We start from the raw sequence: 24,362 nt of genomic DNA on the forward strand, positions 1-24,362 counted from the left end.
GTTTTTGAAGGGGAGGCCTCTCAGGAAGGAAAAAAATATGGCAAAGGTAGTGCCGGAATTAGCAGCCCTGGCAGCGCTGCTCCCTTTCCCAAGGGCTCAGCCGGGCGCCGGGCGCTTTCCGCCCCCTCCTGCGCTCCCGGCCCCGCGGCTGCTCGGGGGTGAGGGGGGTCTGGGTGAGGGCTCGGTGGGGGCAGATGCTGGCGGTGCTGCTCCCCTCCCACCCCGGGAGCCCCGGCCGTGGGAGCCGTGCGGCCGCGCGAGGGTTTCCACCGCCGCGGTGCGGCTGGGCGCTCTCGCCCGCGCTGCAGCACGGGGACTCTGCGGAAGAGCCTTTTCCAGGGCCGCGGGCTGCCCTTTCCCGGGACTCGCCGCCGGCGCTCCCGGCTTCATGCCGCGCTCGGCTTTCGCGGGAAGGCACGAGCTTCCCGGGCGGCGCGCGGAGCCCCAGCGAAGGCAGCTGCCTCCAGGACTGCAGCCCAGCTGGAGCTGCTGGATGCTTGAGGTCGGGGGGTCCCCGCCGGCTCGGGGCGAGCTGCCGAGGACGAGGGGCCCCCGAGGAGCGAGCGGGGTGTAAAGCGCCTGCTCGTCCCCCGGCCCCGGGGCTGGGGCTGCCGAACGCCCGGGGGCGACGCCGTGGGTGCGCGGGGGAGAGCGCCAGCACTCACCCCCCCCTCAACTTGCCTCCGGGAGCCGCTTTTGAGGCCAAAGACCTTGTAAAACGCTTGATGCAACGCCATGCAAGGAATTCTTAATTGCTAACGGGCTACTAATGATAAAATGAAGGGGGGGGGCAGCGGGACGGACGCGGGCGCAGGGACGCCGCGGCTTCCCCTAGGGCCTCTCGCCCCGCTGCAGCCACCATGGGCTGCTGCTGCAGCTCGGACTACGACGAGGACTGGATCGAGAACATCGACATCTGCGAGCGCTGCAACTACCCCATCGACCCCGCCAGCAAGCGGCAGGTGAGGGGGGCGAGCGGGGGGCGAGCGGGGGGCGAGCGGGGGGCGCCGCCGCTCACGGGGCCCCTCGTTCCCGCGCAGAGGCTGATCCGCAACGGCTCTGAGGTGCGAGACCCGCTGGTGTCCTACGAGGCCACCTCGCCGCCCTGCTCCCCGCTGCAAGGTAAGGACCGGCTGTGGCGGGGGGCGGCCGCGGGACCCCCCCCCATTTCACTGCCTCCACCCTGCTCATCCGCTTCCCCCCCCCCCAGAAAAGCTGGTGGTGGCTCTGTACAACTACGAGCCCAACCACGACGGAGACCTGGGGCTGCAGAAGGGCGAGAAGCTCCGCATCCTCGAAGAGTAAGCGAGCGCCGTCCCCGCTGGCGGCGTCCCCCCACTTGCCGGCCAGCATCCTGGTGCCGCCAGGGAGGGCGGCAGCGGGGTCCCAGCATCCCGGGGGGACTCACCTCGCCGTCTCCTTGCAGGACGGGCGAGTGGTGGAAGGCGCAGTCGCTCACCACCGGCCAGGAGGGCTTGATCCCCTACAACTTTGTGGCCATGGTCAACAGCCTGGAGCCGGAGCCGTGAGTAGGGGATCGGCTGCAGCCCGGGAAATGCCGGGTTGGGATGGCGATGTCTCCGGATGGGAGCCCGGGACTCGTCGTGCATCGCCGGTGCGCGGGCGGGCGAAGGGGGCCTGGACCCACCCTCACCTTCTGCCCTTGTCCCAGGTGGTTCTTCAAAAACCTCAGCAGGAAGGATGCGGAGCGGCAGCTCCTGGCCTCGGGGAACACGCACGGCTCCTTCCTCATCCGCGAGAGCGAGACCTCCAAAGGTACCACGAAGTGGGACCCTCCGTCGTCCCCGGCTGCAGGGACCCCTGGGACGGGCATGAGGAGGGACCGGGCCCCTCGCCGACGCGCGGCCCTGTCCCCCCAGGCTCCTACTCGCTGTCGGTGAGGGACTTTGACCAGAACCAGGGCGAGACGGTGAAGCACTACAAGATCCGCAACATGGACAACGGCGGGTACTACATCTCCCCCCGCGTCACCTTCGGCAGCCTGCACGAGCTGGTGGAGTACTACACACGTACGCGCCGTCCGGGGCCGTGGGGTCCAGCCCCGCGGGGAGGGTGGGCACGGGGCTGCGGGACGCCACTCGCGCCCGGCGGGGTCCCAGCCCCTTCCCTGGGGACGGGACAGCAGGAGCCACCAGTGGTCCAGGGGCTGGTCTCGCCCGCAGGAGGAGGCTAGGATGGGATGCAATGGGATGGGATGGGTTGGGAAGGGATGCAATGGGATGGGATGCAATGGAATATGATGGGATGGGATGGCAGGGACCACCAGTGGTCCAAGGGCTGGTCTCACCTCCAGGAGGAGGCTGGGATGGGATGCAATGGGATGGGATGGGATGGGAAGGGATGGAACATGATGGGATGGGACGGCAGGAGCAGGACACGCCGTTTGCTACCTGCCCTTCCTCTCCCTTGGTGGAGCCGTGGCAGCAGCTTGCCCGGGGTCCCCTGTGCGGGGTCCACATGTCCCCCTGTGCCCTCCATGACGCCGGCTCTGCCCCCCCGCCCTGCAGGCAGCTCCGACGGGCTGTGCACCCGCCTCGGGCAGCCCTGCCGGACCCAGAAGCCGCAGAAGCCGTGGTGGCAGGACGAGTGGGAAGTGCCGCGGGAGTCGCTCAAGCTGGTGGAGAAGCTGGGAGCGGGGCAGTTTGGAGAAGTCTGGATGGGTGAGTCAGGGGGAAACCAGAGCGCTTCCTCCTGGACACGGGCACTGCCAGCCGGGAACCGCCACATCCTCGGGCCCGCGAGGAGCAAGAGCAGGAGCTAAAACCGGAGCTAGAGCAGCCCAGGGGCTGCTCTGCTTTGCCCTAGCAGGGGACGGGCTCAGGCTTCCCGGCTCCCCGTCCGGGGCTGCCCGGGACCCCCGCGCCCGCTGCCCGGCCGGACACCCGACGCCAGGACGGGTGAGCCGCTGGCAGGTTTTGGCAGCGGGCCACAAGCGTCGCGCGCGCCCCCCCCACGCGGGAAGCGGCTCCTGCTGTGGTCGCTGCTGCGACGGCTCAGAGCAGCCGGGGGCTCGGAGGCAGCGCGAAGCCACCGCGCGCGGCGGAGCTGCAAACGCGCCTCCGGCTCCCCGGCGGGGGGGGAAGCTGCGGCCACCGCGCTCCCCGCCGTCCCCCCGCATCGCGCCGCGCCTGCCTTCGCTCCCACGGGTGCTGCAGCCCCCGAAGGGCCCCCCCGGGTGCCCGGCAGGAGACGGGCTGGGGCGGCTTTGCTATCCCAGCCCCGCTCCCCTACTCGTCCCTGCTGGGAGGCTGCAGCCTCGGCGAGCTAAAAGCCCGGCGCCAGCAGCTTCCTCTCCTCTTGCTGGCTAAAAGCCGCGTGTGAAATCTCTGCCTGCTGGCTCAAACGCAGCTGGGGATTTTACCGCGGGAGGCGGCAGCGCACAGCACGGAGCTGCGATCGTCCCCCCCACCTGGCTGCAAGAGATGCGGTCGCATGGTCCTCCAGGGATGGTGATCCCCAGCCGGGCATGGCGGGGCTTGAGCCCGTCTTTGCAGTCTCCATCATCTCTGGGATGACGGGACAGAGCTGCCCTTCGCGTGATCATCTCCAGCATCTCTGGCTTGTGCGGTTTCGGGCTGGGATGCTCCAGCTCGACAGACTCCTCCTGGCCGTGTCCCGCCGCGGGTCCCTCTGCCCCCGTCACGCGCTGCCCCGTCTCTCCGCAGGCTTCTACAACGGCCACACCAAGGTGGCCGTCAAAAGCCTGAAGCAGGGCAGCATGTCGCCCAGCGCCTTCCTGGCGGAGGCCAACCTCATGAAGAACCTGCAGCACCCGCGGCTGGTGCGGCTCTACGCCGTGGTGACGAAGGAGCCCATCTACATCATCACCGAGTACATGGAGAAAGGTGGGGGCGCGGGAGCCGCCGGACGCGGCCCGGCACGGTGGATACCGCTCGGCAGGGCCATGCAGAGGGGTGACGTGGAGCCGGTGGCGTCTGTGCCACGCGGGGCCGCTTGTCCCCCCACGTCTGGTGGCCAGTGAGGAAGCGTGCCGTGGTGGTCAGCTCCAGGTCTCCGAGGCTTGGGCTCCTGCCGCCGGCCGACCAGGCGTCACCCGTGCCAGCAGGATGGGGCATGGGACCCCGCGCTCCCGAGGGGACACAATGCCGGCCGCTTGCTCCGCACGGGGATGGGATGGTGGGGATGTGCCGGGAGGTGGCCAGGGTTTGGGAGGTGCTGGGGTGCTTCCCTGTCCCGTCCCTGTCCCCGGTGAGTGCAGACGCAGGAAACCCCACCCCGGCTCCCGGCTAGCGCCCGCTCGCGCCTGTCCGGCCTTGGCTGCTGCATCCGGGGCCGCCTTCGCCTGCCTTCGCCTCCTCGCGCCGATAACAGTCCGGCAGCGGATGAGGCTCCGGCGTTATTCCTGGCAGAGGGGAGGACCTCACGCACACGGCGGTCTCCCGCCCGCTCTGCTCCCCGCCTGCCCTTCCGGGCACTGCGAGCTTCCCAGCAGCGGTGTTGCAGAGGCCAGAGCCCGAGGGCAAGGACAGGCTCCTCTCCGGGTCCAGGGCTTCCTCTGGAAGCTGGCAGTCCTCCCGGAGGAAACGCGCCGGATCTGCCATGCATGGCTGCGACAACAGGTCCCCAGCCGGAGGCTGCCTGCGCGCTGCTGGCCCGGGGTCAGCCGGCCCGTCCCCAGCCCTGCGTCCCTGCAAGGACCACCGCGCTCCGGGAGCAGCTCCCTGCTCCCCGGGCACAGGGCATTTCCCGGCGCCGGGGGGTGACGCTGCAGGGCGCGGGGACGGCGCGGGTGCCGGGTCCTTCCCGTCAATGCACAGCCCCAGCAGCTGCTGGCGGGGCTGAGACCCGCCGGCTTCGTTGCAGGCAGCCTCGTGGACTTCCTCAAGACCTCGGAAGGAGTCAAGCTGACCGTCAACAAACTGCTGGACATGGCCGCGCAGGTGAGGGGGCACAGCACCGTGGGGACGTCCCTGCTGCCGGCGGGTGGGAACGGGGGCCGGCGGCGGATCCGGGGCTGCCCCGCTCCCGCCGGCGGCGCCGAACCCCTCGCAACCGCTGTGCGCCGCAGATCGCTGAAGGCATGGCCTTCATCGAGGCCAAGAACTACATCCACCGCGACCTGCGGGCCGCCAACATCCTGGTGTCGGAAACCCTGTGCTGCAAAATCGCCGACTTCGGGCTGGCCCGCCTCATCGAGGACAACGAGTACACGGCTCGCGAGGGTGCGTCGGCCTGTCCCGTCCCGTCCTGTCCCATCCCGTCCCATCCCGTCCCATCCCATGGGGCTCCTCCTGCCCCCTGGGCTGCATCGGTGGGACCCACCTGCCCACCCAGCCCCGCTTTCGGTGGGATCGCAGCCCTATCCGGCGGCGGCGCAGAGGGCTTGTTTCCAGCTCAGCCGTAACGTTTTCTCCTCCTCTCTGTGTCGCAGGGGCTAAATTCCCCATTAAGTGGACGGCGCCGGAGGCTATTAATTACGGGACGTTCACTATTAAGTCGGACGTCTGGTCCTTCGGCATCCTGCTGACGGAGATCGTCACCTACGGCCGGATCCCGTATCCAGGTCAGGATTTCCCAGCAGCTGCGGCGCTTGGCGGTGGGCGCGCGCAGGCGCACACGGCCGCTGCTCCAGTGCCTACATGCGCTCCCGCACGCACGCACGTTCCCAGGCCGCCCCGGCTGCCTCCCCGGCCCGCGACGGCTTTGACCTCTTTCCAAAGCACGTTGCCAGCCCCAAAGACGTCCAGGGGGTTCGGATATCCGCAGTGGTGGTTGGGGGGGGGGGGGGAGGCAGGGGAAAGCTTTCCCTGGGGTTTGCAAATATAAGGTGCCACCGGGAATGCGCTGGGGTGACCCGAATCCGGCGCCGCACGCGCTGCCCTCGCAGGGATGACGAACCCGGAGGTGATCCAGAACCTGGAGCGCGGGTACCGCATGCCGCAGCCGGACAACTGCCCGCGGGAGCTGTACGAACTGATGGTGCAGTGCTGGAAGGAGCGGCCCGAGGACCGCCCCACCTTCGAGTACATGAAGAGCGTGCTGGAGGACTTCTTCACGGCCACCGAGGGCCAGTACCAGCAGCAGCCATGAGGGACCCGCTCCCCGTCCACCGGGTCCCCACGCCTCGTTCGCCAACGCGGGTCGCGCCTCGCCGCTCTCGCCGGCGACAGTAAAGATTTGATGCGTTTCCGGAGCAGCGGATTCCCCCCCCCCCCCCAGAAGACGGTGATGACCCAAAGCTGTCGCACGACTCCTCCAGGCAGGAGGCTCCTCGGTCCCCGCGCTCGCCCCAGGCACGGATGCAACCTCCGCCCGGAGAGCCCCAGAACAGCTGTCCCAGCTCCCGCGCCGGAGCACTCCACGCCTCGCCGCCGCACGGATGCGCCCTGGCCGGCACCTCGCACCCCCCCCCCCCCTCCCCGGACCCCCGGTTCCTCCGGATTTGGTCTCGCAGGAGGAGGAGCAGTGGACAGAGCGGGGACCGGGGATCTGGCCGGCCTGCAGCCCCCGGAGCGCTGGAGGAGCTGCACGGAGGCGAGGGCCGGAGCCGGGAAGGTTTCCCGGTTCCTGCGGCGCCGGGGACTCCGCGTGCTTCCATCAAAGGCTTTTCCAGCAGAAACTCTCCCCATTTAGGAATGGGCCACCCAGACGGACCGGACGTGGGCTGTAGGATCCTCTTTCTCCCCACTTTTTTATTCGCCAAGACCTGTCTCGTACTGCTGTCTCATTTTTGGAAAATAAAGGCCTTTGAACCAGCCCCTCGAGGCAGCTGCGGGGAGAGGGAGACCTGCGGAGCATGGCCGTGGGGAGGCCGGGAGCGGGGGACCGGCGTGCTGGGGGGGGGGGGCACGGGGCCCCATTCTTGCCATCCCTGGCCCCCTTTGGCCCCCTCATGCCAACCCTGGCCCCCTTTGGCCCTCTTTGGCCCCCTCATGCCCGTCCTGGCCAGGCCCTGCCTGAGGGCTGCCCTCCCCCGCCCCGGGAATGGTCTAGTCCCACCTGGCGCTCCCCCTCCCCGTGAATGGTTCCGCCCCATCCACCTGGGCCCCCCCTCTGCCCGTTAGCCTGCCGACCATCCTCCCCCCGCTCTCCGGCGATGGTGTAGTCCGCCCCGGTTCCCCCCCCTCCTCGACCCCTCCTCCGCCGGCAATGGTACGGTCCAAGCACCCTGGCGCTCGAACTAGCCTGCTAGCTACCCCGCGCCCGCTCTCCCTCGCCGCCCGGACTTCCTATTGGTCGGCTGGCGAGAGGGGGCGGGAATCCCCTCCCCGATAGGCCGGCTGCCCCGCGGGGGCGGGGTTGCGGGGGGGCGGCGGGGCGCCTGGCCCCGGGGCGGGTTCGGTTGCGCGGCGGTAGGGTCTGTCGCTGTCGGGAGGCAGGAAAATGGCGCTGACGCAGGGGACCAAGCGGAAAGTCTGTTACTACTACGACGGTGAGGGGCCGCGCGGCGCCTCCGGGGATGGCTGCGGGCAGCGCCGGGCCGGGGGGGGCGGCGGGGCCGGGGCTGGAGGCGGGCGGGAGTCTGACGGGCCGCCGGGGGGGGGAGGGGAGGCGGCAGGGGGACGGGGTGGGGGGGGCAGTGGGGTACGGGGGACCTGGGGGGCTGCGCTGGGGGCTGGGGGGGGAGAACGAAGGGGGCTGGGGAGCTGGGAGCTGCCCTGGGGGGTGGGTAATGGGGGCACTGGGGGACGTGGGGGGCTGGGGACTGCACTGGGGATAGGTAATGGGGGCACTGGAGGATGTGGGGGGCTGGGAGCTGCGCTGGGGGACAGATAAAGGGGGACTGGGGGATGTGGGGGGCTGGGGGCTGCACTGGGAATTGGATAATGGGTGTACTGGCTGCTGCGCTGGAGGCTGGGGGAGGATAACAGGGGGCCTGGGGGGCATGGGGAGGGTGTGAGCCGACCTGGGTGATAGGGGGATGGATGCTGCGTTGGGGAGGGGGGTGGGGTAGTGGAGGCACTGGGGGACATGGGGGCTATACTAGAGGATGGGGGACTGGATAACGGGGGCACTGAGGGACATGGGGAGCTGGGGACTGCTCTGGGGGGTAGGGGGATGGATAAAGGGGGGGACATAGGGGGCTGGGGACTGCACTGGGGGGTAGGGGGATGGATAATGGGGGGACATAGGGGGCTGGGGACTGCACTGGGGGGTAGGGGGATGGATAATAGGGGGACATAGGGGGCTGGGGACTGCACTGGGGGGTAGGGGGATGGATAATGGGGGGACATAGGGGGCTGGGGACTGCACTGGGGGGTAGGGGGATGGATAATAGGGGGACATAGGGGGCTGGAGACTGCATTGGGGGTAGGGGGATGGATAATGGGGGGACATAGGGGGCTGGGGACTGCACTGGGGGGTAGGGGGATGGATAAAGGGGGGACATAGGGGGCTGGGGACTGCACTGGGGTACGCGTGGGTTAGTGGAGGACACTGAGGGGCATGTAAGGGATGGGGACTGCACTGGGGGATGGGGGCACAGGGGTTAAGGCATGGATGGGGGTAAGATGTATGGGGGGCTGCAGTGAGGGGAGGGGTAGGGGACACTGGAAGGTGGGAGAAGGGTTGGGGAAGACTGGGGGTCACAGAAAGGATGTGGGGAGCATGGGAAGGATGTAGGGGAGCACTGGGAGGCCTGCAAAGGAGTGGGGTTCATCGTAGGGATGTGGGGGAACGCTGGAGGGCGGAAGGGAAGGATGAGGGGCAAGGGAAAGATAGGGAGCAGCATTGGTGGAAAACAGGAGGAGGTTGGTGGAATAAAATGGGGAGGAGTGGAAAACTAGGACATTGGAGGTGGGGTGGAAGTAGGAAAGGCTCCGAAGGGGCCAAGATGGGGAGAAGGGCAAGGGGCTGAGAGAGCTCTGGGAGCTGTGCCAAGACGCTGAGGAAGGTGTCTGAGGGGGGATGGGGAGCGCTCAGGGAGATGCTGGGGGACAGGAAGGGTTAAGGGGAGATGAAGCCTTTGTGAGCCATGTTAAGAGGAAGAGGCACTCCTGAAACTCCATTTGGATCAGTGGTGTTACTATGAAGCAAGGGACAAAATGAAGACGTTGGCAGCCAGACCAATGGCTTGGTTATTTGCAGGGAGTTCCTGCGTCTAGGAGTATTGTTTAATTCTGTCTCTAAACTTGGCTGGATTGTAGACTGTGTGTTTTTGCTTTGTTTTGCTTTTCTTTTACGAGGATAGTGAAACACTGCTTTCTGGCCATGTAATCATCCCATCGGGGTAGGCAAGTAATAGGGTATTAGAGCTGGCCAGATCTCAGACAAGGTAACTTGTGTGGCTTCCCTATCTTCCCCTATATTATTTGAGAGAAATCACAGTTGCATCATCTCTGTGCACGTTCACAACTGCCTCTCCTTTAGCAGGGGCAGTCTGCGCGCATTTGCAACTGCCCCCCCTTTGGAGGGGGAAACTGGTGTTTTGGTGGTGGGTGAGCTGATTTTTATTGCCGCCTGTGTTCACCCTGTGTGAAAGGTATTGTGCAATTCTCCTCTATTTCGTCATGGCTTTCAGCCTCTGAAGTCAAATAAAAACTTTTTCTCAGTGCTTTTTCCTGTGGTAAGTGGACGTGTTCAGTGTTCATTAGGCAGTAAAGTGAGCTCTCTTAAACTGCTTTAGTGTATCAGGCATATAGTGAGGGCATTTATTTTTTCAAAATCTGAGTGATAGGTTTATAACCTGCAATAATAGCTGTACCAGGTCTCTGACTCAGCCAGAGTCTTCAGGGGAGTGTGGCAAGGTAGAGTGTGAATTAGGACTCTCGGTGCAGTGAAACAACGAGCCTGATTTCTACAGACCATCTTTTTCCTTCCCAGTGCTGCATACAACTGATCTCTGTGCAATACCCAGCAGATCAAAATACAATGGGGTACTGGTGCCGTGGGCCCTAAAATGCCTACTTTAAACTTGAAGAATAGTTGCGGGAAGGATCAGAATGACATACGTGTGCAAGTGGCCTAGGCGTTGAAAGAAAACTCTGTGTCCAAACTGCTCCTTGTCCTTAGAATATAAAGTTTCCACAAAGAGCTTGTCAGTTTGTGAGCAAGCTAAAATCTTTAGAGATACAAGATGATGTTTTAAACACAAAATAACTAGTCATCTTGCTTTTAAATGCTAAGCAGAGATGATATCCTTGTAGTCTTTATTACATGGTAGCAATGTGAAGTTGGCATTATACAGTCTTGTCTATAGCTGACCTCACTAATTTACTCTGTGGTAAAGTTTTAGTGCCTTGTTTCCGCTGTTCTTTTATGAGGGGCTGGCAAGCGTCCACTGTGCATCCTGGAGCGAGAGTGTGCTTTTACTGTAAGGGAAGGCATACTCTGCAATTGTAGGAGGCCGGCTTATGATGGTCTTTTTCTTACGCAGGGAGGTAAAGGGTGGAATAATCTAGTGCAGTAATTCCTAAAAGGGAGGTCCCTGGGCACTTGGGAGGCTGTTCTGGATACTGGGTGGGTCTGTTCCTTGAGCATAAATTTCAGGTGGCAGAAAGGTGTCCTGGGATGGAGAAGGAAACTGCCATAGAGATTATTCCCTGAGTACAGGGGAGAGTCTAGATAGGAGATGGAAGCTGGGGAAAAAGTAGTCAGGTATCTTAAGGGTCCTTTGTGGAAATTCTGGGAACTGCTAAGTTAGGATCTGAATTTAAACAGTAACTTCTCCTTTATTAACTCCCATGTGGGGACTTACTTAACCCTAGCAGACAGGAAGAGGTATCTGTTAAGTTCACACATTCTTAATCTACGCTGACTTGAACATGCAGGCAAGCTGCTAAAAGCTGTAGGCTCGTCTGCTGCTCTGTGGGAGTTTGGTGCATTATATTTAGCAGAATGAACCCAAACAGACTCTGGAAGTTGGGGCTTGCCTGGGGCATTTCATTGACAGCTTGCAGTAAAGAAGGCAGATGATAATTCTCCAGAGCTTTCTGTGATTTCTTATTTGTGTTTTCTAGATAGGGTTTTGAGCACCTCTAGCTCCCCAAAGCTTGATTTAACCTGGTTTTAGTATAGACATAGTTGCCTCAGTAAAAAACATTAGCATAGACAAAGAACATCCATTTTCACTGTAGTGCTACATGCAGTTAAACTTCAGCAGCAGAATCATTTGGGTGTGGGATTTGCACCATTTCATCTGCTTGACTGAAAATAGAGCCATATCCACACGAGGAAGAGTTACAGCTGTGCACTGTGAGGAAGTAGCAGTTTCTCCTGAATGTTAAGATTAATGATGAAATATTAATACTCCCAGCTGAGTCACCAGCCAGACCGGATTGGGTCTCTTGCTTCCTAAACTGTTTGAGAGTTGTAAAGCTACAAGAACTTCTTAGTCTGGTTCCCCAAGAAAATGAGGCTTACATGATATTGCTAGTATGTGGCTGTCTGCTTATTTCCTGCTCGCGGCAACTTTTGAGGTTGTGCATCTCTTAAACAAATCAGATGGAGCAGAAATCTAAAAGTTAAATTTCTGTAAGTTTCATGAAAATAAGTACCCTGGGAGAGGAGGAAGAAAAAAACCAGGTAATGGCCCCTGCCATGGGAGACTGCAGTACAAACTCAGCTTTCGCTAGGTGTCAGAGAATCCACATGGGGAGATGACCCGTGCGGCACATTTGTAGGAAGTTAACTTCCTTAACATTGGTGCCCAAAGAACAGCTTATCGGGGTGCACCTGTGGGGGTGCGCGGTTGATAGGGGCTGAGATTCTTCTGAAGTATTTCAAGCAATGGTAAAGGGCAAAAATAATTGGAGCTGTAAAATTACAGCTGTATTGGTTTTGCTTGGGGTGAGAATTAGCTACTTTGTATCCCGTTTCTGTTGAGGAAATGGCAGGAAACTGACAGACCTGCTGTGTGGGATGAGTCACTGCCTGAGCCGGGGTTAAACTTGCAGGCCTCTTGGCACCTGCGTCTCTGCTCCCAGTGCGGCTGCATTTCTCCAGTGAAATCTGTACGCTCTGTAAATATGAGGTGTCATAAATGGATCAGAACCATCTTAAGAGGGTGTTAGAGAATTGTCCTTTGTTGAGCGAGGATAGGCAAATGTGGTGCCCAAAGCTGCCCTGCCCAGGGGAAGCTGGAGCTCCCCCTTTTTAACTTCTACAGTACGATTTTAGTTGCTCAGACTGTCTGTACCTGGAGTACCTTTCCCAGCATCAGCATTAAAAACTCCCTTGTTTGGCCAAACCTTGTTTTACAAATGTCTGTCTCATCTGAGTCGAGGATAAAGTTTTCTGAATCTACAGAGATATGTGTGCGAGCAAGACCCTGTGAAGAGATGCAGTGCTGAAGGACAGATAAAATGACAGATGAACTGATGGTGGTTCCTGAAGCTCAGCTGTGATTCTGTTTGAAGGAATTCATATTTTTCCCTGCTGTAACTGAATCCTTTTTGCTCCTAGGTGATGTTGGAAACTACTATTATGGCCAGGGACATCCAATGAAACCCCACAGGATCCGGATGACCCACAACCTACTGCTGAACTATGGCCTCTACAGGAAGATGGAGATATATGTAAGTACAGGGCTGGTCATGAAGAAAAATGTGTAGGAGAGGTCTTATTTTACCTGTAAGGTTTTAGCTCTGATGCTTCAGACGGTCATGCTCTCTCTTGACAAGCCAAAGAGGAGAGGTGGGGGGAAATAGTTGAGTTGATATATTTCTGCTTTCTTGTAGTGAGATGTTCTTTGCTTCAGATAAGCTTTGAAAACTGGAAAATTGCTTTCCTCCCTGTAACTTAAATATTTTCTCTGTCTGGATATGTGAAAAGTTCCAGTCTCCAATAAATCTTGCCTATGAAAATCAGTTTCTCTTCTTCAATGCTGCTGTTTTGAGTTTTCTGCTATTCCTGAGAGTAAATCTGAGATTGCGGATAGGAATTAGGGAGAGAGAAGAGATATATTTCAAAACAAACCTTGCTTTCTTTTTGTCCTTGCAGCGTCCTCACAAGGCAAATGCAGAAGAAATGACCAAGTACCACAGTGATGACTACATAAAATTTCTGAGATCTATTCGCCCAGATAACATGTCTGAGTACAGCAAGCAGATGCAACGATGTAAGCTATGTATATATTGGTATAGTTTCTGCTAATTGTAAAATTCTTGCTTCCTGGGTCTACTTTAGAGGATTGTGGTAAAAAGAGTAGGAGGAAGCCCAGGAAACTTGAATATCTCCTGATTTATTTTTAATTTACCTAGCAAATCAAGCGTTTTAAAAATGGTTCCGTCTCTTTTAGCCTTGTGTTTTAATGTGAGCCTTTCTAAATTATCTTCCTGGCTCAGAGATGTCCAAACTACTCCATTTGTGCTGCATGTATTTTGTGTCATTGCTTATCTTTAACCAAAAGGTATTCAGGTGGGAAAGGGCTGTGCAATTTTTTTTTCCCCCCTTAAAGAAGGTACTTGATTATGTCCAAAATTGCAGCAGCACTGAAGGATTTTCACGTCCAGAGAAGGGTTTGGAAATACAGGTTATCTGAGTTGCGTAGTGATAACTGTCCATTTCGTCTGTGTTAGAGTGGTGAATTTTAAGAGCTAATCTCTCATTCTAACCTCTTGAGTCTGTGAAAGTACTAAGAATCTCTTTGCAACTTTATTGTTATAGAAACCTTTTTATGTTCTTTGGCAATTACTGTGCAGCAGACTAGGTTTCTAGCTAGTATAGACAAATGTGGGGGAAGGCTCAAAGTTCATTTAAAGAGTGTTTTGATCATGCACACTGTAGTCTTTGAGCAGAAAACAGTTGTTAGCCCATGGGGTTCATTTATGCGAAATAAGTGTAATTTCCAAATTGGAAGAATTATGGGTCTCGAGTCTGAAGCAGATGCACTTGAAAATCTGGTATAAGCCAAAAGGGACAGGATATTTAGGCGCAAGCGCATAAGAGGAATGTAATATGGTTCATGAGTAATATATGTCAAAAGACTTCCTACAGAAAATAATATGCTTTAATGTACCAAAGTACATATTTACACAAACTGAACTGTTTACCCCTGAAGCTGATATGGCTCATAAACACCCACTCTGCGCTCTCTGATAGTCAATATTTTCTGCACTGTACTTTCACGGAAATGTTTTTACCTGAAAGAGGCAAAATATGAAAACTAATCATAAACATGCAGGAGATGGATCTTTTCTCAGCAAGATCTGCAAAATACTAGCCTCTGCCTAGCTAGGGAACTAGCTCAAGAGGCTTAGAACAGAGATTAGCAATACAGAAGGCAAGGTCACCACTCCCAAGTACAGTGGCAGGTCTCTGTAGCTTGCTTGGTGCTCTAGCTTCATTTTTGAGGAAAGGGTAGGTGCTGGGATTTCCCTAAGGATGTTTCCACCTTCCAGTGGAAGTGTCTAATGAGCAGTGTCTTTAATTTTTTTCTGCTAATGCCTTGTTCTCTGTCGGAGGCCTTGGGTAGACTCCTCTGTAACCTGAAGGGCAAGAAACTTAATTTGTTGTAATGGGAAGCACGCAGAAATTGACAACTTAAATCCTCCTCACTTAACAGGGAAAGCTTCCAACCACCTCTTTGAATTAATTATTTCAACTCTGCCACTTGCAGTGCCCTGCTGAAAGGGTTGGAAAAGCAGGAGCAATTATTTCCTGCTGGGTCTCCTGATGGGTGTTGTCCATTTCAGAGAACTCAGTCCTGAATTGAAACCGTTTAAATTCCCTTATCAGACCATACAATCTCTGTGGAGTCTATGCACTGAGGAGTTTCTCATGCTGCAAGGATCTGTGCTATTTATTCCTTCCTCATTAAGCGTGGAAGAAAATATTCTACAGATGTTGTTACAAAAATACAGATTTTTTTGTTCATAAAAGCAAATCTTAGATTCAGTGCAAGTTTGTTGTTACTGTTTTTATTTTTAATCATGAAACTATTTGCTGTGAAATTTATCCAGGCCAAAATGATAGTACTGCTGAGAACTTAAAAGTTGACTGTCCAATATGAAGTAAAAGGAATATACAAAGTGTAAAAGAACAGATGTGGATGTGAATTCCTCCCCGAGTACACCCAGTTATCCACTGTCTCCCCGCTTTCCTCCAGCAGTGCTGGCACTATTTGCTTTCTCAGCTCCGTGTCAGCAGTACAGCAGGAAGCGGGAGCAAAGACCTTTCCCGCTCACCGTGGTGAGATGGGGTGAGATGGGGTGGTGACGTGGAGCTCAGCGTCAGCTCTGTAGTCCCTGAAATGGCAACGCTCCCCCCAGCAGATGCGGTGCCCTCTCCCGGGGCTGAAGCGCGGAGCCTGGGGGCTAGGCAGTGCTGCTCCTGCGAGGTGTAAGCTTCCAGGGACGGGCCCGGTTCTGTTCGTGACCCGCGTGGGATAGCAACGGGCGCTGGCGCCCATTTTGCGCCGTTTGCATCACACGCCCCTGGTGACCAGCGTGTGCTGCTGGAATAGAACAAAATACTGTAAATGTGCAGTCTCAACAAATGACATTCAAGTTACGGCTAAGGATGTGTATCAATATGACACAGCTTTTATTGATAGCATCTCTTCTCCGCCCACTCATTTTCCAACACGACTGACTGGTTTTTGGGTCCCCTTGTAGCATACTCCGGTAGATGGCGTGCTTCTCTCGCCAGAGCTTGTGGAACCTGCTTTCATGTTTCCTTACAAAGTGTAGGAAGGTCGGGAGCATCTTCCTTAAAGTAGCAGCAGTAAACCTTTTTGCCTCATTGGGAAATCCAAGGTTGATTGCATTAACTTTTTATTGTACGCGCGTGACATTTTGCTTAAAATGTTTGATAATTTATCCGCTCGGCTTTTAAATCAGGTTGGTAGTATAGGCTTTGCCATTTATTTGTGATTTTCTCTTACTAACTCTTTTGTATTCTTTTCAAGTCAATGTTGGGGAAGACTGCCCTGTATTTGATGGGTTGTTTGAATTTTGTCAGCTCTCTGCTGGAGGCTCAGTTGGTAAGCTCGCAAGTCATATGTGCTTTTCTTCTTCTCTTAAGCAGATGTATGTGATATATTTCTGTCTAGGAGAGAAATTTGTTGATGGTGGTAGTGGGGAACTCACTGAAGCCCTGTGAACCTATTTCTAATTTCTTTAAAAACTAGATCCATATTTCTTCTCATGTGAGAAGGCTTTGCATATTGACAGATCTCTCTACATTTGTTAAGCATATCTTCACTAGTCCAAGTTACTTCAGTGAATGTATGAAGAAATGTCTGAGTGATGTAACAACATTGCAAGTGATGACTTAAAAACAAGAACAGCAATGAGGGTTTAATAAAAAATTCACGTGAGCTTTACAGAAAAGGTATCTTCCTTGTTTGTAAAAAGCCTTGTTCCAGGTCGGTGTAATGTGGAAAGGAAAACTACTTTTTCTGTTGCTTTTAACAAAAAGCTACTTGTCTCTGGATATGAGGCAAAATAGGATTTGAAAGGTTTCAGAAAGCTCTCTGAAAGCTGGAACATTTAAAATGCTTTCACTGTTTTCAGATACTTTGTTGCAGAAAGACAAAGTATTGCGGAACTCTATTACTGTACATAGGCGTTAAAACTTTGTGGCTGCTACTCCCACAATGACATCGAGAAATCTTTATTTCCTGTAACACACTTCAGCAGTTATACAAGTACTGACTATAGCAGTTTTTGAAATAGTTATGGTCTCTGGTCCCAAGGCTGTAGATCCCACAGAAAATATCATTTATTTTCGTCCTGGGAGACTTGCAAAATTGCGGAAACTTTGTGAAGGAGCTGGGGGAAGAGGAGAACTTCCTTTGCCTAAATGCATTTTTGTGAGGGCCTAAATATATGTTAGATAAAACTTTTTGTTACAGTTTTTTGTCGGGGGCAATGAGAAATCTAGACTACGCTCAGCTGCGACCCAAGCTAGAATGCTGTGGGCTTGTTTTTGCAGATTTTATGCTCTGAGGCACAAGTGGGAAGTGGTCAAAGGTTTGTGCAGGCAAAATAGAGGCTGAATTTCTTTTCCCTTGCCTTTTGTTAGTTTGTTGAGACATCCAGTGTTTAAAACTTTGGGTTTGTGCTTTGTAAAATACCCTCTCCACACACACACAAGCGATGATGTGATCGTAAAGGACCTGTGTTTTGCCCCTCAGTCTCTGTCCTGAGTCCTTTGCCCTCATGCTAACATTTTATAATTTTTATCCCTACAGCCAGTGCTGTGAAGCTGAACAAGCAACAGACAGATATTGCCGTGAATTGGGCAGGAGGCCTTCACCATGCTAAGAAGTCAGAGGCTTCTGGCTTCTGTTATGTCAACGACATTGTCTTAGCTATCTTGGAGCTCCTGAAGTATGCACAGTACCACTTACCCCTTTCATTTGTCCTTTCTGCTGCATTTCCTCTGAAATTTTAGCATTTCTTTTTCCTGTCTGCTCCTTTTGTTACCTTTGTAGCTCTGTGTTTTCTGGGGAGGGTTTAATCAGATATCTTTTGGGATGCAGTGCCCTCTCTCTAGAAGGGGTCTCTCTAATTGTGGCATTGTGCAGTAGGCAAAAGGTTTGGAGCATTGTCTGACTGCTCTTAGACCATTCTTCCCCCCCACAAAAAGGGTGCACTGCTGTAAGATGTGTCTGTTGGTTACCACCCTGACAGCTTTTTGCTCAAGGCAAACCTCAGTGGGAGGCTTGAACATAAAACGCAGAGTCTATTGGTTGAATGTGAATGAAATGAGTTGAATCTGCCTTCAAAGATCAGTTGCAGCGGTAAAAGCCACTTTGTTTTCCTCGGTGATTCTGTTCCACTGCTGACCAAGGCATATGGCTGTTCTGCGCACCTCTTTTGCTTTGACTCCAGAGAGACAGCTGGCTGGTAGCTGTGCAGCCTGGGGATTAGCACCGCGTTCTTTGCTCTCCTCCCATTTGCTCTGCTGGTGAAGGCAGCTTCTACTCTGAAGAAATGCAGCATTTTGACTCCCTTCTGATCCTAGGTATCATCAGAGAGTGCTGTATATTGACATTGATATTCACCATGGAGACGGCGTGGAGGAAGCGTTTTATACCACAGACCGTGTCATGACTGTGTCCTTTCATAAGTATGGAGAATACTTCCCAGGAACAGGGGACCTGAGGGTGAGAATGAAGACTTAACAGAAAATTCCCTTGAAATTTGGTTTCTTCCATCTCTTTGCTGTCATGCTAATTTGACTAAAATCATTGTTCTTCTGGGTTTTCCTCCTTTAAATGTATGCTCTCAAAATAGCATCCTTTTACTGAGGAGGAAATGTGTATATGTGAGGCAGCTGGCTCCACTCCTGGAGTGGGTGCTTTGTTCCTGTGATCATGTATAGTCTGTACAGTAATAAAACTAGGAATTGAATATCAGTCATTTGGCAGCCTTCTGGTGGGATTATGCTCAGAAAGGTGACTCTGAAGATGGCATCTTGGTCATCTGTAGCTACTTGCAAACTGAGTTTGGTCACAGGAGCTTTTTGGTGTATATTTATCAGGGAGTGCTTTTGTGTGTGTTGGTATATCTTGTCGGCATTTCCTCCTATGAGTCAGTTCTGAGTGTTAATGAATCATGTGGTGTTACCTGTGGCACTCTTTTAAGTTAGATACAGGTGTGGTTCACTTTGACTTCTGCTGTTGCCAGCATGCTGTTCTCGGGGTGAAAGGTCCTTTACTCATTTTATGCCCTTTTTAGTGTAATATGGAATTGCATTCCCCTGATCTAATTCTCTTGCCTTTCACTTGTGAGTGATTACCTGTTGAGGAAATGATTATGGTGTAGGTTGAATGCCAAGGTGCTTGTTTCATTCCCTTTTCTGAATGTAATTCCACAATATTCTCAGACATTTAATGTCTAGGTAGTGAGTTGAATAGTGAGGGCCAAGTGCACCCACTTATGCCACGTTGCCATGGCTCTGCCATGGCTCTGTTGGAGTCAACTGGCTCTTGTCTTTTTATGCCAAGACAGTATTTGTCCCAGAGAGCCTAGGCTTAGATTTGGATAAGACTGATGGAATCCCAGACTTCCCTTCCTAAGTTGGCACATGGTTTGTGTGTTGCACTTGGTTCTTTGGTGACATTGTGGTCTCTCCTGTCTTTCACTCTAATAGGATATTGGTGCAGGCAAAGGCAAGTATTATGCTGTCAACTATCCCCTCCGGGACGGAATTGATGATGAGTCGTATGAGGCAATATTCAAGCCGGTAAGCGTCTTTGCTGAGTGATGGGGTGATACTTTGTCGTCTTGGTGGCTCGGGGGAGCGCTCTTTGGGGAGATTGTCCTCTGTTATAAGATTCTTCAGGGCTGTATTCCTGCCTAACAATTGCAGCCTGTCATCTGTAGACTTCTGTTTGTAAGAGCCCCAGTGTTATCAGTATAGGGGAGTCAACAGCTGTGAGAACACTAGGGATGTCTTCATGTCACTTACTGACATGGACATTGCTGTGTTATTGTGACACTGTCCTGTGGAGAGTGTGTAACAACGGGTTTCTTGTTTAGGTGATATCTAAAGTGATGGAGACGTTCCAGCCTAGTGCAGTTGTCTTGCAATGCGGATCGGATTCTCTGTCAGGGGACAGGCTGGGTTGTTTTAATCTGACCATCAAAGGTAAGAGTACAGCGTTGCCACCAAAGTAGCCGGGCCGGGTCTGTGATCTTGAGAGGCTGGAGCTGTGCAGTAGAGTGTCCATGTTAAACTGGCATAACTAATATAGTTAGATTGCATTGAAAAGTTTTTCTTCCTTATGCCATGAGGTTATGACCTTTTTCCCACTGCCTTTGCTACAGGTCATGCCAAGTGTGTGGAGTTTGTAAAAAGTTTTAATTTGCCTATGCTGATGCTGGGAGGAGGTGGCTATACAATCCGCAATGTGGCTAGATGCTGGACCTACGAGACTGCTGTGGCTTTGGACACTGAAATTCCAAACGGTAATTCTCCCCTGGAGTCTTTGAAGCAAGAGTAAGAAAATGACTATGTAGTAACAGAGCTCAGGAAAATGATGTTGCTGTGTGAGGTGTAACAACCCTGAGATATTTCACTAGCTCTTGATTATTACTGTGGAAGAGTTTTTAGAAAACCTAATTTGTAGTAGCTGTTCTTGTTTACATTTTAGTCCTGTAGCTCTCACCGCCAGCAAAAAGTATCCAGCAGTCTTGCTGTCTTACTGAAATGAGATGGCCTTCTACTGAAAACTTTTGTGCATGCTAATAGTGTTTGACTGCCAGGTGAGCTTTGACCTCACTGTTGCCGAGTTGTCTGCTTTGATCTGAGTTTTGCCTATGAGAACTTCAGCTCTTACCTCTAGGGTAGTGCACTTGTGTCTTTACGTTGCACTGAAGTGCAGTGTGTATTTCACTAGTGGTCCAGTGATAATTTGGTATTTGCTCTGGTTTGACTTTTCTGCAGAACTTCCATATAATGATTATTTTGAGTACTTTGGGCCGGACTTTAAACTCCACATCAGTCCCTCAAACATGACCAACCAGAATACAAATGAGTATCTCGAAAAGATCAAGTAAGTGTTTGCTTCTCATAGCAAGACTGGCATCTTCTGCTGGGGGCTTCACAGCTGTGGATGGCTCCTTGCTGATGGAGGTGTTCCTTTCTTGGCTGGATCTAGGCAACGTCTCTTTGAGAATTTGCGCATGCTGCCTCATGCCCCTGGCGTCCAGATGCAGCCAATTCCTGAGGATGCTGTTCAGGAAGACAGTGGAGATGAAGAGGAAGAAGATCCTGAGAAACGCATTTCAAGTGAGTGCTTGCCTTGCGCATGGTTGCATTGCGTTGCTGGGAAACACGCTGTGCAGAGCCTGTGGGTGCCACAGCTGAACAGGATCAGGAAGCTGGGGAGGTGTGCAGGCTCTAAGCTGAGTTACTCTGTTAAAGAGAGGAGGATATATGATACAGATTTCTCTCTTGACTCTGGAGTCCTTCAGTTTGAATCACCTTTGTGATTGGTTTTATAAAATCAAGCCCTGATGCTAAGCATTGCAGGGCCGGTAGATTCCTTCTCCCTTGAAGAAACGGCACCTTTGCCAGATAATTTCTGTAATGGAAGAACCTGGGCTTTAATGTGAGAGTTTAAACAATTACTGTGGTGTGGATGCAATGACAGAGTACTTTCCAGGAGACTGGCAGGTTGGATCCCAGAAGTTGCCTTCCACAGTGAAAACACTGGTTTATATCCAGATTGGCTGATGGCCTTTAGACCTGGCAGTCAGACTTTCTCAGTGTGAGGTTGGTTAACCTGCTTATGCTGTCAAGTCTAAACATTGCTCTGTGCCTAATCCAAGTTGCATATATGGTCTTGGATCTTAGGCATAAGCAGTCAAGAGCGATCAGTTAACAGATAAAGCAGGTAGAAAGATGAAGTGTTTTTCTTGTGGCTTTATTGTGACTTATTTAGGCTCAGTTCATTCCAGTGTGAGAAGTTAGTGTTTGCTGTTTCCTGACTTCTAAACCCACTGAAACAACCACTTGTCCCCTTCATTCTCAGTCCGCAATTCTGATAAGAGAATATCCTGTGACGAAGAATTCTCCGACTCTGAAGATGAAGGGGAAGGAGGCCGCAAAAATGTTGCCAACTTTAAGAAGGCTAAGCGTGTGAAAACAGAAGAAGAAAAGGAGGAAGAGGAGAAGAAAGGTAAGCATGAGAGCTAGGACTGTAAGTCCTCCTAGCTTCATGGAACTTTTTCTGGCATGCATATACCCTTGGCTCTGTCTTGTTCTCTCATGGCTTGGGACGTTTATTCTTTCTGAAGGACTGAGAGGAGCTCTACTTTCTGATTTTTAATTTGTGCCTGAAAAAAATCAGTTCTGGTCTAACATCCTCTTTCCATTTTCATGTCCCATGTCCCTGCAGGCTGTTTTCCTACTGCTCTACTATGTGTCTTTTTTTCTTTTCTAGATGAGAAAGAAGAGGAAAAAGCAAAAGAGGAGAAAGCAGAACCCAAAGGGTGAGCCCTGTATCCTGGCTTGGCAGTTAAATAGCTGCGTTTGTATTTCCTTATGCATCTGCCTATGCCTGTGTTGGCATGTTGCGTACCTTGCAGGGTTGGAGGTGAGACATGGTAGTTTGGATAGCTTTGTTGTGTGTTTGTGATAGGAAGGAGTTTGCTTGCGTTGAACAGCATAACTGATAAAGCACTGCAAGAGCCCTCAGTGAAAAGGGCTGAAAAATGCCAGGCATTCATTCAGTAACATTTTGCATGTCAGCAATGCGCAAGTTTTAGATAAAGCTTGACATCAGAGTATGGTAAGTGTTTTTAGGATAGGCCATCTAAGCAGCATTATTTGTGTTGTGGCTCTAGCCTGTTGTTAAAGCTTTGGCACAGCCTGAGTTGTTTGTCTAAAGCAAACTCTCCACTTCTTGCTTTCACAGGGTGAAGGAAGAGACTAAATCTGCCTAAGATGGCTGCAGCTGGACAGTACCTGTCAGTGCGTAGTTATCATAGGTTAGCTTCTCTGGTTGCCTCCCATTCCACAGGATTTATATTTTATATATGTTTCTGTATATATTTCTATATAAATATATAAATGACTTGAGAACTGTAAATTATTCCTTGCTGCACTCCGCTGGGAGCAGATAGGGAGGATTCTGCGGAGTAGACAGACCTGCACTGCCCAGAATTGGTGACTGGGAAGTTTCACTCTTGCCTTCCACTGCCTCCTTGGTGTGTCTTTAAAAAATCACTTCCTTTCTTTACTTTCTCCTCTGAAATAACCACCCTTGAAAAAGAATAATTTAAGTAGAAGTAGTATCTGCATTTCAGGTTAGGTGGAAAGATGGCCATGAAATTTTTTTTTGTTTGTTTGGTGGGAGATATGAGTTCCCAAATGAAGCCTGTGAGAGACTGACTGTTCCTTTGGTCTTCAGTCTGATTCCACCATGGCAAGTAACTGCAAGCTGGTGCCACTTCTCAGGGTCAAATAGTGCAGTTCTTGAATAGAGTTGGCTACCTCCCTGCAGCAAACTTGTGGAAAGAGATGAAGCAGCTTAAAAGCAGATCTGAAAAGCGCTTTAGTGAATCAGCCCAAGAGCCCTCCAGGTGCAGATCTGGAAAACACAAAATGAAAATCACCCTAATGTGGTGGTTAACATTTTCCACGATCTTGCAGATCCAGTTAGTGTGGCAACATTATGCATCTCAAGTAAGAAAAGGGATGAATTTTTTATACATTTTTCTTTTTCTGTACCAATGCCCCTCTTCGCGGGGGGGGAAGTGAGTTACTGCCCATTTGGCCTCCAACTTCTCTTTCCCTGCTTGTTCTGCCCTTGGCTACGTATGCTGTAACGTGCTTTCTCAGTACCGATCTGTGTCCTAGGCCGAAACCACTGCAGAAATTCCCAAGTCATCTAAAGACCAGACCGAACAGAGCCCAGCTGAAACCTCTTGTCGACGTGTGTCACTCACTGAAAAATTCTTCTCTGAAGTGAAGTACAAATGTTTTCAAATTGAACCTTTTCTCTCTCTTGCTGTCAAGGCCAGTAAACATGGAGAACCTTTTTATCTGCAGTCTGAGCTGTTATCTTTACAAGGGAACAGCAGATGGGGCTCTGTGCATTTTTATAACTACTCCTCTTCCTGCTCCCACACATTATCTCACCCCCAAAGGTCTTTTGTGACCAGAACTGGCCTTTTTCTTGCATCTCACTTTTTACAGCTGATTGTTAGATGAGTTTTCTGTGAAATGCTTTGCTGAGCTCCAGCTTTGCAGAAGTTTTGCAGGCAGTTTTGACTCACTGCTCTCCTTTCTCAGGGGGATTCCTCTGTCCACAAGAGGATCTGTACCTCCCACGGAGCGCTGCTGATGGTTTCAACTCTAATAATGCTGCTAACTTAACACAGGTTATTTTTTAAATGTTTTATTTTTTTAAATACTTTTTTTCCCCTTTTCCACCGTGAGTTTTTTAGTCTCTTTGAATCTGAGTGACATGTCACTCCCGCTCTTCAGTGTTTGTATGTGAAGCGAGAGAGATCAGTGTATCTTTGTGTCTGGGGGGAAAATATATTGTGGTTTTTTAAAGATGCTTTTATTTTGAATTTTGAGAATCTTTGTAATAAAACTGGTACATTTCTATGGTTGGCGTGAGTTTGTACTGCTTTCTGCTGAGAGGAAACACTAGGTTAGAGTGGGAGTTCTGTTTGTTTTCAGTCATTGCTGGAAAATGGTGCAGTAGCTTGATCATGATCATGATGTGGTATAGCTTCCAACAACAACAAAAGACAGCTGAAATAAGGCTTTGGGGGGAAAGGTGAGGCAGGATTATTTTCCCCCCCCTCTTTCCAGAAGGGGGCTAGATATGTTGGCCAAAATTGATCCGTCGAAGCCTATAGCATTTTATGTGATACATACTCTGTGCTACATGTAAAAGCTTGCTTTAGTTCCTTTTGTAGCCTTTTTTTTCCTCCACTTTATAAAATAGCCTTGAAATTCTCCTCGTGACT

At 52.5% G+C, this 24,362-nt stretch overlaps 2 protein-coding genes across 2 annotated transcripts; both read left to right on the forward strand.

The window, feature by feature from the left end:
• The first annotated feature begins 711 nt into the window (after positions 1-711).
• On the forward strand, positions 712-6,729 carry LCK (LCK proto-oncogene, Src family tyrosine kinase). Its single transcript, XM_067311452.1, has 12 exons — positions 712-962; positions 1,041-1,122; positions 1,211-1,301; positions 1,427-1,525; positions 1,673-1,776; positions 1,881-2,030; positions 2,529-2,681; positions 3,687-3,866; positions 4,846-4,922; positions 5,051-5,204; positions 5,414-5,545; positions 5,870-6,729. Exons 1-12 carry the CDS (start codon positions 861-863, stop codon positions 6,070-6,072), a joined length of 1,527 nt encoding a protein of 508 aa, XP_067167553.1. The 5' UTR covers positions 712-860; the 3' UTR covers positions 6,073-6,729.
• A 576-nt stretch (positions 6,730-7,305) lies between these two features.
• HDAC1 (histone deacetylase 1) lies at positions 7,306-23,994 on the forward strand. The gene is made up of 15 exons (XM_067311364.1): positions 7,306-7,414; positions 12,385-12,497; positions 12,922-13,039; positions 15,830-15,904; positions 17,117-17,255; positions 17,893-18,034; positions 19,024-19,116; positions 19,413-19,521; positions 19,701-19,841; positions 20,320-20,428; positions 20,534-20,664; positions 21,410-21,556; positions 21,821-21,869; positions 22,295-22,367; positions 23,239-23,994. The coding sequence occupies exons 1-14, from the start codon at positions 7,366-7,368 to the stop codon at positions 22,320-22,322; spliced, it is 1,443 nt and encodes a 480-aa protein (XP_067167465.1). The 5' UTR covers positions 7,306-7,365; the 3' UTR covers positions 22,323-22,367; positions 23,239-23,994.
• The last annotated feature ends 368 nt before the right edge of the window (positions 23,995-24,362 follow it).

This window comes from Apteryx mantelli, chromosome 27, assembly GCF_036417845.1.
Source record: "Apteryx mantelli isolate bAptMan1 chromosome 27, bAptMan1.hap1, whole genome shotgun sequence".
Classification (NCBI taxonomy): Eukaryota; Metazoa; Chordata; class Aves; order Apterygiformes; family Apterygidae; genus Apteryx; species Apteryx mantelli.